This window comes from Camelina sativa, chromosome 16, assembly GCF_000633955.1.
Source record: "Camelina sativa cultivar DH55 chromosome 16, Cs, whole genome shotgun sequence".
Lineage (NCBI taxonomy): Eukaryota > Viridiplantae > Streptophyta > Magnoliopsida > Brassicales > Brassicaceae > Camelina > Camelina sativa.
The window spans coordinates 12,882,707-12,899,567 of NC_025700.1; the positions used below are offsets into that span (position 1 = coordinate 12,882,707).

The following is a 16,861-nucleotide window of genomic DNA, read 5'->3' on the forward strand; positions in this document are numbered from 1 at the left end:
AAAAAAAAAAAAAAAAAAAAAATTCTAATACCAATTAATTATATATGTCAAGTTGTGATTATAAGGTGATATTGACCAAATTTATCGTCTTTTATTTTATGATTATGAACCAAAACCGGAAGAATCGGATCTCTCAAAAGCCAAACCGGTAAAATAAAAGTCTAAACCGGGTTACTCAGTAAACATTTACATGATATCTACACGTACGTACGTACCATTTTCTTATAGTTTATTAAGTCTGTTACCATTTTCTTCGGACTGTTACCTTCATTATTACAAAAGATCATCTTCTTCAAATTCCGGTACTCCCAGCATGGCAAGAGCAAGATGGCTCTTCATCTCAGATTTTGTCCGTTGAAACTGCGGATAACAGTCCAATATACCCGGAAGGTTTGACTTCTTCCGGCTTGAAAACGTCCTTAGCTCTATCCCTTCACTGCCTTTTAGGATTGAGAGTATCTCCTCCATACCCGCTCTTCGCGATTCCTCATTGATCACACACGCGGCTGCAGCTCGGATCATACGCTCCATCGAAGCTGTGTTTTTTCTTGTACATTTTAGCCTTGGATCAAGTAACTCCTCTATAGCTTCAATCCCTCTATGCAGCAACGGTTTTGCCTACACAAAAACATAAAAAACCAATCCATTGATGCAAGCAGAAGTGAAGCCAAAATGGTTATTAGGAAAAGCCTAAACTGCATTTGACCATCACTCTTTTGTCATAAAACGTTTACCGTTTAACCAGAATTTGTAGCTCAACCAAGGTTGACCAAAACCCCAATTTAGAAGGCCGAGTTACAAAATTCAAAAGAATGTATTGAGAAGCATTTATTTCTTGGTTGGAAATTAGAATCCCCTTTCCATTTTTGGGAAAAAGGGGCTTGTAGAATTGTAGTGCTACAACTAGCTAAAGTCAATGGGTTGGTTTACTAGTTGTTAAAAGAAAGAAACAAAAATAAGATAAAGACTTACCCAAACTACCAAATTTTCTTCACCAGATGGTCTTCTTTCTTCAATTGGTTTTCGACCAGTTATTAGCTCAAGCAACACGACTCCAAATGCGTAAACATCGGTCTTATCAGATATTTTGCCGTGTTGGAAATACTCAGGAGCTAGATAGCTGCAAGAAAGTTTCCAAATTGTTTAAAACTTTTAGATCCATAAAAATGACTTCATGATCATCAAAAAGTTTTCAAGTTAATTAGATACCCAAAAGTTCCTTTCACGGTCTTACAGAGGAAAGGAACCGAAGGTGCAGCGGTCCAAGTCGCTAGCCCAAAATCACACAACTGAAAGAAAAACTCGGAAAATGAATACAGAACACACTTATGCTGATAATATTACCTAAATGTGGTTCAAAGTCTCTTTTACCTTTGGAATTTTGTTTGAGGAAAGAAGAATATTTGAGGGTTTGATGTCTCTATGCACAACACATTGCTCCGTTCCATTATGTAAATACGCTATGGCATCTGCAATACCTAAGGCAACCTTGTACCTTGTTGACCAAGGCAGACACAAGGGACTCTTCCTACCTTTCTTCTTCTTTTTATCTAATTTGGAACCAAGTAGTATAAAACCCGTCAATATATACACAACTTTGCAATCCAATGGATAAAGAAAGAGAGGAGGTATTGTAATTACCATGTAAAAAGCGTTCAAGGCTGCCACCAGAGACATACTTGTACACCAAGAAAAGCCCTTGATCATGATCGATACAGAACCCTAGCAAAGGCACAACGTTAGGGCAATGAAGAGAGCTTGCAATCATCAATTCTCTGCAAAACGACTTAGGAGATTCTTTATCTTTCTTATCAAGTCTTTTGATGGCCACGGCTTTACGCCAAATCCCGATTCTTCCCTTAAACACATAGCTACAAGCTCCTCTTCCCAACACCCTCCCTAACCAATTTCAACACAGATTTAACATATCAAATTACTATAAAAAAACAAAGGAATTTTTTCGGGTTTAGGGTTTACGTTTTGAGAAACAGCGCGTGGCGGCGAGGAGTTCACTGTAGCTGAATCTGACCAAAGTATTCGTCACCGGAGAAATACTCTTCTCCAACGAAACAGCTCTAGACCAATTCATATCATCCTTTGTATCTCCTGTCTCATTCTCCAGATTCACAAACAGAACGGTCTCTGAAGACGACGAAGGGTGCTCTTTTTTCGTCTTCTCCAACTCCACTAGCGAGAAAAGACTAAACCTAAATGAAGACTGCAAGGAATGTGGCTCTGAGTCTATAAGCTTCGGAATCGGCTCTGTTTCTTCCAAGAGCCAAGCTTTGTTGTCCTCACGGGAGCTGGTTTGAGGAAGAAGGAAACAACCAAAACCCAAATCAAGAACCATTCTTTTCAAACGAGTTTTGCTTTCTTGATCGTTTTCTTGAGGATTTGTCTCCGGGTCTCGTTGATTAACACAAAAACCCATTCTAAAGAAAATGAAAAAAAGCAGAGAGAAAGTGACAAGAACAATTCTCTTTTAATTTTTTTTGAAATGTGTAAAGTGAGTTCTTTGGATTTTAGAAATCAAAAATATTACGTTCAAGAAGAAGAAGAATTAGATCGTCAATGTATTGTTGTTGGTGTGATGTTTGAGCACGAAAAATACGAGGGGAAAAAAATAATAATTGTGAATTAAATTTAAATTATTTTTGAATAATTGGTTAGGATCACAGTTGGAGGATATAATTGGGTATGATTAATTATTTGAAATATTGTTAGAGCGATTAATTCATATTTTAATATAAGAAGATTAGTTGGTAAAGTTGTTGTTTAAATTGCTCAAAGAAGGACAAGACCATAGCCGACGACCCACAAGATAGGTTTCTTTTGTGTGAAAGAAATTGGAGATGTTGATGTCTGTCTGTTCATTTTCTCTATTGATGTTAGGAGTAAATGATCTTTATAGCTATTCTACATCATAATAATAATACTTAGAGGAATCGATAGTGAAAGATACCTACAAGCTTGATAGAAAATAGAGTTACGAAATCTTACTCCTAAAAGTAAAGAATAATTTATCTAAAAATGGAATAGAAAGACCAGCAGCTGCTTTAAACATCTACACTATACAAAAGTAGAGTTTAAATCTTCTAACCTAAACGGGCTCAACGATTTTAGATGCCTTATGCCGATTTTTTTAAAAATTGCCCTCTATTTTTAACAAAATTACAAAAAAAAAAACTGTAACATAAAAAGTTTATGAAAATAAATTTTGTCAGCTTTTTGGCTGCTCATTTTCCTTCTTTTGCTTTGAATTATTATGTTCATTTATATATCCATACAAAAATAAAATATTATATTACCTAATCACTCATGTTTTTAAAACTCAATCATTATGGAAACTCTTCGGTTATAGTTTTAAATTTGTTTTTTCTAAACCATGTTTTTTTTTAAAATCCAAACAGCAAACTTAACTAACATTAATTTAATGCTCGGGAACATAGTTAGTGAAAAACTAAAAAAATTGGTTTAGAATATGTCCTCCAAAAAAATAGATGTCCTAATCAATTGCTTCATTTGATTACCTCTTCGGCCGGGCCTAAACCATACAGGTAGGAAGCAACAACAAAAAAACCCCAAATTTTCAAGAATTTGCCAAAAATACACCAACTCTTGGTCTAGCCAAATAAACACTCAACTTTTGTTTATTTTCAAATATAATAACAAACTTTTCATTGACTTGCCAAATTAACACGTCGTTTATAAAGTTAACAGAAAATTTAAACGTCATTAACAACACGTTTACTGTTGGGGTTAAATCATACAGATGGGTTTTACCACTGAACGAGTGACAACTTTCTAACAATAATGCAATATACTTGCATTTATTATATGAGTACACAGAATTAAAAAAAATCAGCTTTACCCAAAATAAGACATTCTCGTCGTCGGGAGAAGAAGACCGTGAGGTAGATTTTTTTTCCTTTTCAACCTTCAATTAACAGAATAAATAGATTTACTGGATTGATTTTTTCCCAACCAAAATAAAATAAACTGCAATTTATATTCACTTACAAAACCAAAACTTAGAATTGTTCAAACCAAACCTGCAACTTAGTTCCAAAATCTAGAAATTAAGTAACAAATACCTGCAACTTGAAATGGACTAAATAACAAAACATAAAACAACTAGGACAACCAACTACCCCATTCACTTGCTTGTAAGGCTTGGTATTGTGAACTTTGGTCCCATCTTGAGGAATGTGCGGATTGAGCTTGTGAGTACTGAGCTTGGGAGGACTGATCTTCTGGAAAGGAGAATTGTGACACATCAAATATAAGTCCCTGAAACAAAATGAAACAACAAACACAATTAAATAAATATGAAACAACAAACACAATCAAATAGCTATGAAACTCATACACTAACCTGATTCTTCTTTGGTCTTCCTTTTGGTGTTTTAGGTGGAATTTCAACAGTTTGATTTGAACAGGTTTTCTTGTTATGCCCTTCCTCTTTGCAGTTTGAGCATGTGATGATTCTGTTTGCACGGCTTAACTTGGTCTTAGAACCTGTTTCATGCTTAGACTTCATCCTATCATAGTTTCTAGGCCTACCAGGATTACCAGTTCGATTAGGTGGTGGAATCACACCTAATCTATTGGTTTGAGGCCACTCCATTATCCCATTCATAGGTTTGATGCCAACAATGTAAGTCTCACGCCACCTGATTGCAAAAGACACAATTAGAATAACTATTAAAAGAAGACGCATTGAGAAAACTAAAAATAGAAGACACGAACCTGATTGTTGTGTAACAATCAGCAACATATTCAGACAGCTTCTTCCTCAGTCCAAGGATGACCTTAGCAGCATGAATACAAGGAATTCCATTCATTTGCCATCTTCGACAAGCACATGTTTGTTCTTCCATATTCACAACATATGTATTATCTTTGTACTCAACATCTGTCTCTGGCCCTATTGCCCAACGCAAGCGGCATGGTTTTGACTTCTTCTCAACTCTATATAACTCCTTGTGTGTCTTCTTGGTAAACCTTGTCTTCAAATCATTTGCTAACTTAGACCTACTATAATTTCTGGTCATGCATTGTTGCCTAATATCTTCTAACATGTCTAGCAAAGGTTTCTTCCTAGCTTCTCTGATGGTCTTATTGAAGGACTCACTCAGATTATTGAGATTATCATTGCAATAAGAACCTAATCTGAGGAATGCTCTAGACAATGTCTCTGGTTTGGTGAGAACAAGAGAGTCAAATGAACCTGGGTCGTATTCCTTCAGTGCGCCCATGTAGTAATTATACTGACCCGGAGTGTAGCTCTTTGCAATGTACCAAAATAGTTTCTGTAACCTTAGATCCTTCCCACCTTTCCTCCAGTTCTCATATATGTGTCTACAACACTGCCTATGCTCTGCTTCTGGAAGAACTGTGGTTATTGCTTTCACCAAACCCTACAAGTAAAGAAACAAACATATTAGAAACAATATGGAAGCATATAAGTCTATAAGTCTTTTTCCAAGATTCTTTCTGTGCATGGAAGCATATATAAAGCCTATAGAACCTCTGCTTGCTTCCAACTGTAGTTCCTGGGATTGTCTCAATTTCAAAAGTGGAACCTGGGTTTTTCTTCAAAACTTCTGCTTGATAATCCCATATTCGATCAAAGTTAGCTTCATGGGTTTTTCTTCTTTCTTTCATCACCTTTTTCTTCGCTTTGATACATGAATTTTCCTTTGCTTCCAAGTGATACTCCCTCAGGATCTCTGCTTGAATCTCCAATGGTTTGAGTTTTGGATTCAGCCTCAACCTCTCTGAGAACAGGTCTGCAATAGCTGAACGATTCAACATCTTGGACTCACCTGATATCTCACACCGATGGACATTCACATATGTATTGATCTGTAATTTCTGTTTACTCTTCTCATAAGAACAGTAGATCTTCCAAGGACATGGATCCTCATCTTCTCTCATTGTCGCAGCACACTTTGCAGCCATCTTTAAACTACTGCAACGATAAAACTTGATGTTGTACCTGCAAAGAGAAACAAAACATATACAGTTTCTTCTATGTTGTTAGAACAACATATATATATATATATATATATAGCTCAGATTTTGAATTCTTTGAAGATGGCAATAAAAAAACTTTAGACCATTACTTGTATAAACATCTAAGGAAAAACAGACATAAGATATAAGATTTTACCTGGTTTTCAATGTGTATCTAAGGCAAGCATGTTTGAAATCAGCAGCATCAAAGAATGTCTTTCCCAATTGAAGCAGCTCCTCTGGATCAACATCTTCTCTGTAAACTTCTGAAGGTCTCATTTCCTCTTCATTCTCCTCGTCTGATGACAAAGGATCCGGGATTTTCTCCTCATCCCAGGCGTATACATCCCCAATGTCTTCGTCAACTTCACAATCATCGTTCCTACCATCCTCTCCGAAAAACACACTTAAATCTCTACATGTTTCTTCCGCAATGCCACCATAACCATCATCATCATTGTCACTAGGAGGATCCATCTCATCTCTGTCACTAGGAGGATCCATATCAACTGTCTCTGAATCCACCATTAGCTTACGTTTCGTCGAACGCTTCTGAGAAGATCGTTTCGATTCACCAACTCTCTTCTTAGACGGACGCAAATTCGATCGACGAAAATTCCGACCAGGAGGATTCCCTTCAACAACGTTACTCCTTGTCTTAGCCATAGATATGTTTATTCTGTGAATTGAAGGTTGAAAAGGAAAAAAAAATCGACCTCACGGTCTTCTTCTCTCGACGACGAGAATGTCTGATTTTGGGTAAAGCAAGTATAATAAAATCTGATTTTTCTTTTTTTTTTTTTAATTCTGTATACTCATATAATAAATCCAAATATACTGCATTAATGTTTGAAAGTTGTCATTGGTTCAATGGTAAAACACATCCTTATGCACTCTGAGAACCCAGGTTCGAGCTTTGATAATGCATTTTTTTTTAAAACTAAGAATTTCAAAACGACATCATATGATTTAACCCTAACAGTAAACGTGTTGTTAATGACGTTTAAATTTTTTGTTAACTTTATAAACGGTGTATTAATTTGGTAAGTCAATGAAAAATTTGTTATTTTATTTAAAAGTAAATAAAAGTTGAGTGTTTATTTGGCTAGACCAAGAGTTGGTGTTTGTTTTGGCAAATTCTTGAAAGTTTGGGTTTTTTTTGGTCGAATTCTCTTAATTTAATGCTCCCGAACATTGTTAGTGAGAAACTAAAAAATTTGGTTTAGAATATGCCCTCCATAAAAATAGATGCCTAATCAATTGCTTCATTTGATTACTCCTTTGACCGGGTCTAAACTATACATGTAGGCAGCAACAACAATTATAACCCCAATATAGAAAAGAAAATAAAAAAATACTGATGAGTGCCACAATGCCGTAATATTCGATACGATCCTTTGCGTTTTAGTAAAATTGTCTGGTTAACATTAACTTATGTTTTTAAAATAGTGATAGGTTAAGAGGTTAAGGGATGGTCTAGTAACACTTCAGTACCCGAAAATATATCGAGATCAATGATAGATGACCATGTGTACGTAGTCAGGCTAGCTACTAAAATCAGATTTGGAGAGAGGATTTGAGAAGAAATGGAATAAAGATAGGAACTTATTAGGAGGCAATGTAAATGAGTTAACACTTAGAGGACAATATATGGAGATCATAAAAGAAAAAAAAAAGAAAAAAAAAATAGAGATAGAGAATTGAAGGAGCAAATGACCGAGAAGGAAGAAAGAGATCGGACTATTGCCAAGTCCGTCCAACCGCAACTAAGATGATATTCAAAAACCATTTTCTAAGGTTCAAATAAATCTCGATAAAACTTAAGAAGGTGAGACTATATACAATTGGAAGGGAAAAAAGAGAAGACGAATACGCATAGAAACATATATCTATTTGCGGGTACGCACAAAAAGCAAGATTTGATGCTTGTTTGGTTGCTCACTAAAAGTCTTGTTTACGTTTTATTTGATCTTTATTTTGGATTCACTTTTTTTTTGTGTGCATAAAATCCAAAAAAAAAAAAAAATTGATTGACCCTCTCACTATAAGTTAAGTTAGAACCCTATTAACTTTTACATATTACAAATTTACAAGTTATATGAGTTTGGGCTTCTAAAATATTGGCATAAGAAAATCTCTATCTCTCAGATTTTGAGCCTTTGGGTTTGGGGGCTTTGTTGTCTCTATCTTTTTGGTCGGTCCATAAGGTTTCCAAACTAAAAAAATGAATTTCTCAAGTACAAACATGCTTAAACAAACTACTTTCAGCTAAAAACTAATTGATTTAAATATAATAAATATAAAAATAATCAAAATTATAGTACATGATTTATAAAGTTAAATGGGTAAGTGTTAACCGGTTTGGGTGGATGCAAAATGAAATAAATTATTTTCCAATAAAGTCAGATAGTACCAAAATAAACCATTCCAATGTATGACATGAAATTAATAAATCTATTTAAATTACAAAAAATGCGGATAAAAACCCATAAAAATCTAATTTAACCTGCAATATAACCATCGGCCACCAATTTTTTTAATTAATATAAAAATATATCAAATGGGAAATTTCCACCAATGATATGATCTTACGATCTCTACAAAAATACATATAAAATTGTAACTTATATTAAATTCAACTTCAGAGATTCAATCTACCATTTTCTGTTTTTTTTACACCAATCTATTATTTGGAAGGTAAACATGACCACGTCTCGTACTAGAGTTCCACTGAAAGCAAAGAAGACTGTTTTACCATGTTTGGGTCGGCCCCTAATCCAAAGAAGGGACGACGATCCGGAACTAGAAAAGTTTGATCCAAAGATATTAACGAAGATAAAGTAAAATACAATTATGTTATATGGAGTATATTACTCCTAAGTCGACGTGTCGGCTTAAGTAATGAAACTAAGAAGCAGCTTCATATGAAAAAAAAATATGAATCATGGGAACAAAATATAAACAATAAAAATGAATCATCGAAACAATCGATATATTAAAATTTGATCATCATATTAATTCATATATATGGGAATCAAAAAGACGTGTAGATTAGCGTAAGATACGGCGATGCTTTTGCTTCTATGTTCTTTGCTTCTCTCTTAATTAACAAATATTTTTTGGGGTTATAAGTCTCAGTCCATTAATTTCACCTTACTGCCAGCTAACAATCCCGATGAGTTTACTCATAAATATTGTAATACAAAACTCTAATTTACAAATTCATTCGTTTTCAATATTTATATCACTCAAAAAGATAATGATGTATATATGATATGAGATCCATAATTTTCCCCCGACATTTAGATTTTTTCCTACCCAAATTTTAAATTGAATTTCTAAGTTTTACAGTGTTGTATCATGTTTTTTTTTTTTTTTTTTACAGCACCAAAATTAATCACTAAACCTATATACAATGAAAATAACTTAATGATAGCTTTTTGTCACAGCAGCTTAGCGGTTATATAAGAACTTGTGTATTAATTATGATTTCAAATGGTAACAAAGGAACACACTCTACGGTGAATAAATAGTGAGAATTGAGATAGATGCAAAGACCCAAACTAAGTGTAGTTAGTATGAAATGGAAGCATATGTAGATGTTTCATAAAACATGTACGTACGTAAGGTAAAAAAAAATTATAATAACTACAAATTTTAGCTATTTCTATTTAGGTAATCGAAAATGTATCATAAAACATGTACAATGTTTATGATTCATCTATTAGTAAAATGGTTGGGATTATCTACAAGTATCATAACAAAAANAAAAAAAAAAAAAAAAAAATAGCACGCATGCATGATAGAATTACGAATACGCTGTGTAGTGTCATTCGACAAAACTTTGGAGTTTTCCTTATAATCTGAACATTGATATATTGAAAGAACATAGATGTATGAGAGTCCATACACAAAGTAAAACATTACAAGGATTGAGATTTGAGACAATGAATACAAAATTACAAACCTTTTTAGTAACCCCATACTGTACATGCTAGTCCAATATTGCAAGTTAAGGGAAATGTACACATAGAATATGTCTAGCCTAGAGTTCTATGCATTCATGACTTCGAAGCTTAAAAATTGATACGATTAAAAAATGATGATCAAATATAGAGTTTGATCTTATGCCAGCTTATTTTTCTAATCAGTTTAATCAAACTCAATAAAATTTTAAAAAATTAAGAAATCTTATAAAGAATACGTCACCAGCTTAAATATAATATTAGACTTAACCACCTATATAAACCTTTATCATGACATAACTACTCAAAACCATTGTCTCTCTTTGTTTACCAATAGACAACCTTAAAGCCACTTCTCATCAACAAGAAACACACAAACCCTAAACAAAAACCACTCTTCAAACTTATTAGTGTCTAATGGCACTCGTTAATGACCATCCCAACGAGACTAATTACATGTCAAAACAAAATTCCTCCTCGTCCGAAGATCTCTCCTCGCCAGGATTGGATCAGCCAGACACAGCTTATGCCGGTGGAGGAGGAGGAGGCTCGGCTTCGAGTAGTAGCACGATGAATTCAGATCATCAACAACATCAAGGGTTTGTGTTTTACCCATCCGGTGAAGAACATCACAACTCTTTGATGGATTTCAACGGATCATCATTTCTTAACTTTGATCATCACGAGAGTTTTCCTCCTCCAGCCATAAGCTGTGGTGGTAGTAGCGGCGGCAGCGGCTTCTCCTTCTTGGAGGGCAATAACATGAGCTACGGCTTCACAAATTGGAATCAAAATCATATGGATATTATTAGCCCTAGATCCACCGAAACTCCTCAAGGCCAGAAAGACTGGTTATATTCTGATTCAACTGTTGTAACCACTGGTTCTAGACACGAGTCTATGTCACCTAAATCCGCTGGAAACAAACGTTCTCACACGGTAATTTCAAATATCGAACACTTTCTTAATATTTTTCATATATGATATAAGTGAAAGATCTTTAATATATATATGTTGTCAATTTGAATTATGGATATATAGGGAGAGAGCACTCAACCATCCAAGAAACCGAATAACGGTGGGAACGGGAAGGCCAAGCCTAAGCCAACATCTTCACCTAAGGATCCACAAAGCCTAGCAGCCAAGGTTTGCTTTCTTGACATTACCATTCATTAAAATAAAACTCATTCTCTCTTAACTCATACTTTAGTATATATGTTTTATTTTGTTCAGAATCGAAGAGAAAGGATAAGTGAACGTCTCAAGATATTACAAGAACTTGTACCCAATGGAACCAAGGTACGTACACATCCATAAAAATATTTATAACAAATTTTTAAAATTATTATTTCTGATAATTGTATGTGTTATTTCATTTTTCCAGGTTGATTTGGTGACGATGCTAGAGAAAGCTATTAGCTATGTCAAATTTCTTCAAGTACAAGTAAAGGTATATTAATTATGACAAACATCCCTCAAAATATCCCTACGAGTTTGATTTATCATATTTATATATATATATAAACATGTTTAGTGAATTGTACGTAACATGAGTGAATTGTACGTAACATGATATATTGATTTGATCTTCTTCTAACCTAACGTTAATTTATTAGGTACTCGCGACCGATGAGTTTTGGCCGGCCCAAGGAGGAAAAGCTCCAGACATTTCTCAAGTTAAAGACGCCATTGATGCTATCCTCTCCTCATCACAACGAGACAGGACTTCGAATCTGATCACCAATTAATGCAGAGTTTAATCATTACTTTAATTACTCAACATTAATTACGTACGTTGTAATAACATCGGGGGAAAACAATGATTCTCTCGATTAAATCCCAAGTAAATTTTTTTAATACTATGTTATGTTTTGAATTATATATGTGAAAATCAAGAAGCTCTTAATGCATCTATTAACGAAGAGAAGACAAGAGACATTGAATTCACCGAACACCGATGATCAGTCCAATATGGTCCACACGGGGATGGAATCTTTAACTAGTAAATAAATACTTTTAATACATAAATAAGTTTTGTTTTGTATTGTGTGTTTTAGTCTACGGAATACAGATCTTGTAATGGAATTTAAATTCGAAGAAATGAATAATAAAATTCTGCACTTTTGGATTTTTCATGAGCTTTCAGTTTCAGAGAATCTATCTGTTTTGTCACCATTCTAGTCTATTTGAATTTTGGGCTTTAGTAGTAGTTCATTTGAGCGACATGCCTTTTATTTAAAATCAAAGCAAAATTTTTACAAATAGCTAGTATTTGTGCCATGAATTTCCACATTCTTAGCTTGAATTTTCAAAACATATGTACAATACAAATATCCGTAGATGAATATATTTTAAATCTAAGATCTGAAGGAAAAAAAATAAAAATCTTAAGTTTAAAAATATCCACAAATTTTTTACCGGCATTTAATTTCTATAAAACATATTCTTACATATTAAAAAAATATATGTAATAAGTTCAGTTTTAGATAATTGCCCTAAAATAGAAAGTACAGCAACACACACAATACAATAGTTTTTTTTTCCTTTTGGTTTAAATATAAAAGTAGTTTTCCTTTTATAAAACTTTATACATAGGGAAACTATTATTCTACGTACATATATGTTTGTAAACTTTTTTTCTACACTGGCTAAGTAACTAAACAAGGACCTCTATTTTTTTTTACATAAATAAAGTAACTATATAAATATAATGGTGTAAACTAATTTTTACAAGGATCTTAACTGTGCTTGTTCATATGTATACTTTTAGCTATTTAGAGAACGTACAAGAAATAGAGATAAAGAGATATCATAAATTATGTCACGACATATATAACTCTAATCTATCACTATACAAGCATATATGATTAACAAAATAAGTCATACAAATTTTCATATGGACAGAAAAAATTGTTGGCAATAACTTAGTAAAATAATTTTTACATACGTAATTATTGGAAAATATCGATTTTATAAATTCGTTACTTTTTTTCCAACATTTTCAACACTTTTTTTTTTGTCAAAGACATTTTTCAACACTTTTAAGACAAAAATATCCATCTATAAATTTTCGGCTGGTCGTCAGCGATAACATGCATATGTATTCACCACTAAATAACGATTATATATTTAGGCTATTTACAACACTAGAACCAGCCTTTTAAACATCTAGTAACTAATACAATTTGACAGTAAATTATTGGTAAGTCATCGGTAATTTACATGGATAATTGGTGATGAATTATTATATATGTAAACAACTCTATAATAATTCAACAATAAGATGAAAAATCCGTAAGATCAGTTTGAATTTAAATTTTATTGGCAAGTTAATTAACGTGCAGAATAGCATATCTTTAATCAATTATAGGATAACCACACACTGATACACATCAGCACCTTTATGGTAGACGAAGATCATTTTTCTAATTAACTTAAAAATATACTCCATCTGTTCCAAAATATAGAATTGTTTGGCTAAAAGCACGTTTATTAAGGAAAATTTTAACACAAAATAACTCATTAATTGAACACATTAATTGACCACAAAAAAAGAAAAAAATAGAATGGATAATTAAGAATATTAAGAGACACGTTTTATTCCACTTAAATAGGGGTTGTTAACAAATTACAAAAAAAAAAATTTCAGATGAGAGCCATTTTTTTGTAAACACTTTGAAACTAAAATTCAAATTTTTCACTATGGAGCCATACGAACCAAGAAACTCCAATTGTTTATCTCTATATAATTTCTTTGGTCTAACAATGATTTATCAAATTTTTCATGGATTACAATATTGATTTGAATTTTCCAATCCTAAATCTGAGGCAGAAGTTTTGATTGATTTAAACCAAATTCCAAGGATAGAAGAAGATGATCCTAGTCACGGCGATAAAGTTTTTGATCATCCTATTAATCATAATCCAGGTGAGAATCTTTTTCCATGTTTTTAAATTAGTTAATTTAAAAGTTTAAATAAACCAGAGATAATGCTTTTTGTATACGCATGAGTTTTTAGAGTTACAATAATTTTACAAGTGCTGTTCATTTTCTACGTAGTTTTGTTAAATATTTTATCTTACATACGGTAATTTTACAAGTGTTGTTTTTGTAATTTTAATTAGATTGAGTTACGTACCATGACGATGACTTTTTTAATTATTGCAGAAAACGATGATCAGTTTCAAGGTGATACGATTCTACCAAGCGGTAGAAGAAATGTTTCTAATCAAGAGAGATGGGCAATTTTCAGTGCTTTGCTAGCAAGAAGTGATAATGGTAATCTCAACAGATATCATACAAAAGAAGTTTCAGATCTTTTTTCAGTGCCTATACAAATCGTACGGAAGATTTGGCGAAGAGCAAAAGAAACAGCTAAAGATGGAAAAGTTGATGTATCTCATAGAAGAACTGGAAATTGTGGTCGTAAGAAAATTGCACTTGATGTGGATAAAGTTGCCACCATTCCATTACAGAAGCGCACAACTTTGAGAACGTTTGCCGTAGCTATGGACATGAGTCTTGGAACATTACATAGGCGTAAGAAAGAAGGAGCTATTCGACGTCATACCAATCCGATCAAACCACATTTGAAGGAAGCAAATCTGAAAGGTAGACTAGAATTTTGCATTTCTATGCTCGATAAGAATACTCTACCTCATGAACCGAAGTTTGTTGATATGTACAATATTGTGCATATCGATGAAAAGTGGTTTTATATGACGAAGAAGACCGCGAAATATTATCTACTTCTGGTTGAAGACGATCCACATCGTACTTGCCAAAGTAAGAATTTTATTGGGAAAGTAATGTTTCTAGCGGCGATGGCTCGTCCAAGATTTGATGAGGAAGGAAATGAGGTATTTTCTGGAAAAATTGGTATCTTTCCATTTGTTACTTTGGAAGCAGCTAAGAGGCGGAGTAAGAATAGAGATGCAGGAACTTTGGAACTAAAAGCATCAACTTCTGTTAAGAGGGAGGATATAAAGGCATGCTTGATTGAAAAAGTTCTTCCCAAAATTTATGAAAAGTGGCCAAGAGAAGATAGGGGAAAGACTATTTTTATCCAACAAGACAATGCGAGGACACATATCGCATGCTCGGATACAGATTTTCAAGAAGTAGCGTCAAGATATGGCTTTGACATACAGTTGAAGTCTCAACCACCGAACTCGCCAGATCTAAATATTTTAGATCTTGGATTTTTTAGTGCCATTCAATCGCTGCAACATAAAGCATGTCCAAAAACCATAAAAGATCTTGTTTGTGCGGTAGAAGAGTCATTTGAAAGGTATCCTACAAATCACGTAAACCGTATCTTTTTGACTCTTCAATCTTGTATGCTAGAGATCATGAAAGTTGTAGGATCAAACAAGTACAAGATACCGCATATGAAGAAATCTACATTGGAAAGAAATGGTCTTCTTCCCAAACAATTAAGTTGTGATGCTATGTTGCTGGAACATGTGTTGAACATTCCCAGGTCGTCAAATTAGTAGAAATGGTCTTCTTTTGTCTATGTTTTTTTCTGTTTGTGAACATTCTCAGATTGGATTTTATTGGTTGTAAACTCTTGATGATACCTCTGCAGTTCTAAGGATTTATTACTTCAGCGACACTCTAAGGATTTTGTGTTCTTTTGTATACATGTATTGGGTTGTGATGAGTGAGAGAAGCTTATCCAAATATAGAAAAATACTCCACTAGTCCTCTACGTTCATAGCAAGTGGAACAATATCCAAAGAGAAAAAACAAAAAACAAAAAAAATATGAGAAAGAAAGAAGCATAGCCATCACACGAACCATACTTATTTGTATTGATGCATAACTACAAGTCTACACCAATAAAATCACAGTAAAAAAATTGAGAAATAAGTAGATTTCAACTACTGTGGACTTGAATTGAAAAGCTATCAGCTGTCTTGAGAAATATTTGATGTTGATTTCCCCTGTTTCGATCCAATACAAAATCTTCAGCAATACAAAAGAAAGCAAAGCAATTTATCAACGGACTAGTCACTTTTTCTGCAAAAAAAAATCAATAAGATTATCTACTGCATCAAACTGCATCACATGAAATTTTAATTATGATACAAACCTTAGAATATGCAGGGAGCAATATCTTCAGCATATCCAATTTAATTTCTTCCCATGACTTTTCCAGATGAGAGGCTCCTTCGTCGTAATACGGTTCGTTCAGATCGAATTGATGAATGGTCTCATAAACTGCCTTTTTGATCGATTTAAGTTTTTTTGCTATGCTTTCTTTTTGTTCTGGTATTTCGGTGGGAGGAGTTTCTTCTTCGTCGTCATGAAAATATTTGTTTAAATCAAATTTGTGAGGATTTGATTTGCTAATGGGTTGAACTTCTTTTGATTTGCTTTCTCTTTTTTCCATTTTTTTGTCTCAGATTTTTTTCTTATATGAAAAGATCAGTTTTTAAACCCATAAATTTGCAAAAATGAAATAATGACACGATAAGTTTCACATAAAATTGTTTGACCAAAATTGTTTTAATACTTGCACAGAAATCTGAGAAAATTCTATATTTTGGAACAAAAAAAAAACCTAAACAATTCTATATTTTGAAACAAAAGGAGTATATAAATTGGTTGGACGACATACCTAAGATCTCGATTTAGCCACCCATGTCAGCATGTGTCCTTTGGGAAAGATTAGGGATACGTGTTCGATTAAATTATTTACATTATTTTGATAATTTTCAATTGAGCTGATATTTTTAAATGTAAGTCCAACATTATAAAATTAATTAACTACATGATTAGCCACATGGATAATCCCACTTTAAGCGCTGTACTTGTATTTATGTACTTTACGAGCTTCATTTAAGTCAATAAGACAAACGAAGTTATTGGA

General features: G+C 33.3%; 5 protein-coding genes across 6 annotated transcripts; 2 read left to right on the forward strand and 3 right to left on the reverse strand.

Moving 5' to 3' along the window:
• Window positions 150-2,622, reverse strand: LOC104750426 (serine/threonine-protein kinase CDL1-like). Its single transcript, XM_010472217.2, has 6 exons — window positions 1,978-2,622; window positions 1,642-1,899; window positions 1,372-1,550; window positions 1,210-1,289; window positions 973-1,120; window positions 150-618 (listed from the first exon to the last, which is right to left on the reverse strand). Exons 1-6 carry the CDS (start codon window positions 2,429-2,431, stop codon window positions 274-276), a joined length of 1,464 nt encoding a protein of 487 aa, XP_010470519.1. The 5' UTR covers window positions 2,432-2,622; the 3' UTR covers window positions 150-273.
• On the reverse strand, window positions 3,989-6,756 carry LOC104750427. Of its 2 annotated transcripts, XM_010472220.1 has the most exons (5): window positions 6,176-6,756; window positions 5,531-6,001; window positions 4,750-5,420; window positions 4,376-4,673; window positions 3,989-4,290 (listed from the first exon to the last, which is right to left on the reverse strand). In XM_010472220.1, the coding sequence occupies exons 1-3, from the start codon at window positions 6,682-6,684 to the stop codon at window positions 5,411-5,413; spliced, it is 990 nt and encodes a 329-aa protein (XP_010470522.1). In that variant the 5' UTR covers window positions 6,685-6,756; the 3' UTR covers window positions 3,989-4,290; window positions 4,376-4,673; window positions 4,750-5,410. The 2 variants fall into 2 exon arrangements, with proteins under 2 accessions (XP_010470522.1, XP_010470520.1); XM_010472218.1 differs by having other exon boundaries at window positions 4,750-6,001.
• LOC104753612 lies at window positions 4,135-5,258 on the reverse strand. Its single transcript, XM_010475840.1, has 3 exons — window positions 4,750-5,258; window positions 4,376-4,673; window positions 4,135-4,290 (listed from the first exon to the last, which is right to left on the reverse strand). The coding sequence occupies exons 1-3, from the start codon at window positions 5,256-5,258 to the stop codon at window positions 4,135-4,137; spliced, it is 963 nt and encodes a 320-aa protein (XP_010474142.1).
• LOC104750428 (transcription factor bHLH83) lies at window positions 10,315-11,987 on the forward strand. The gene is made up of 5 exons (XM_010472221.2): window positions 10,315-10,922; window positions 11,025-11,129; window positions 11,217-11,282; window positions 11,368-11,433; window positions 11,600-11,987. Exons 1-5 carry the CDS (start codon window positions 10,401-10,403, stop codon window positions 11,729-11,731), a joined length of 891 nt encoding a protein of 296 aa, XP_010470523.1. The 5' UTR covers window positions 10,315-10,400; the 3' UTR covers window positions 11,732-11,987.
• LOC104753613 lies at window positions 14,130-15,479 on the forward strand. The gene has a single exon (XM_010475841.1). The coding sequence runs from the start codon at window positions 14,130-14,132 to the stop codon at window positions 15,477-15,479; it is 1,350 nt and encodes a 449-aa protein (XP_010474143.1).

Coding starts and splice junctions, on each gene's coding strand:
- LOC104750426 (XM_010472217.2), bottom strand. CDS start 2,431: ATGGGTTTTTGTGTTAATCAACGAGACCCGGAGACAAATCCTCAAGAA. Junction 1,551..1,641: donor CCTTGAACGCTTTTTACATG/GTAATTACAATA, acceptor GTTCCAAATTAG/ATAAAAAGAAGAAGAAAGGT. Junction 619..972: donor AAGAAAATTTGGTAGTTTGG/GTAAGTCTTTAT, acceptor GTTTTTGTGTAG/GCAAAACCGTTGCTGCATAG.
- LOC104753612 (XM_010475840.1), bottom strand. CDS start 5,258: ATGGGCGCACTGAAGGAATACGACCCAGGTTCATTTGACTCTCTTGTT. Junction 4,674..4,749: donor GATTGTTACACAACAATCAG/GTTCGTGTCTTC, acceptor TTTTGCAATCAG/GTGGCGTGAGACTTACATTG. Junction 4,291..4,375: donor GAAGACCAAAGAAGAATCAG/GTTAGTGTATGA, acceptor ATTTTGTTTCAG/GGACTTATATTTGATGTGTC.
- LOC104750427 (XM_010472218.1), bottom strand. CDS start 6,684: ATGGCTAAGACAAGGAGTAACGTTGTTGAAGGGAATCCTCCTGGTCGG. Junction 6,002..6,175: donor AGATACACATTGAAAACCAG/GTAAAATCTTAT, acceptor TTCTCTTTGCAG/GTACAACATCAAGTTTTATC.
- LOC104750428 (XM_010472221.2), top strand. CDS start 10,401: ATGGCACTCGTTAATGACCATCCCAACGAGACTAATTACATGTCAAAA. Junction 11,130..11,216: donor CACAAAGCCTAGCAGCCAAG/GTTTGCTTTCTT, acceptor TATTTTGTTCAG/AATCGAAGAGAAAGGATAAG. Junction 11,434..11,599: donor TTCTTCAAGTACAAGTAAAG/GTATATTAATTA, acceptor TTAATTTATTAG/GTACTCGCGACCGATGAGTT.
- LOC104753613 (XM_010475841.1), top strand. CDS start 14,130: ATGACTTTTTTAATTATTGCAGAAAACGATGATCAGTTTCAAGGTGAT.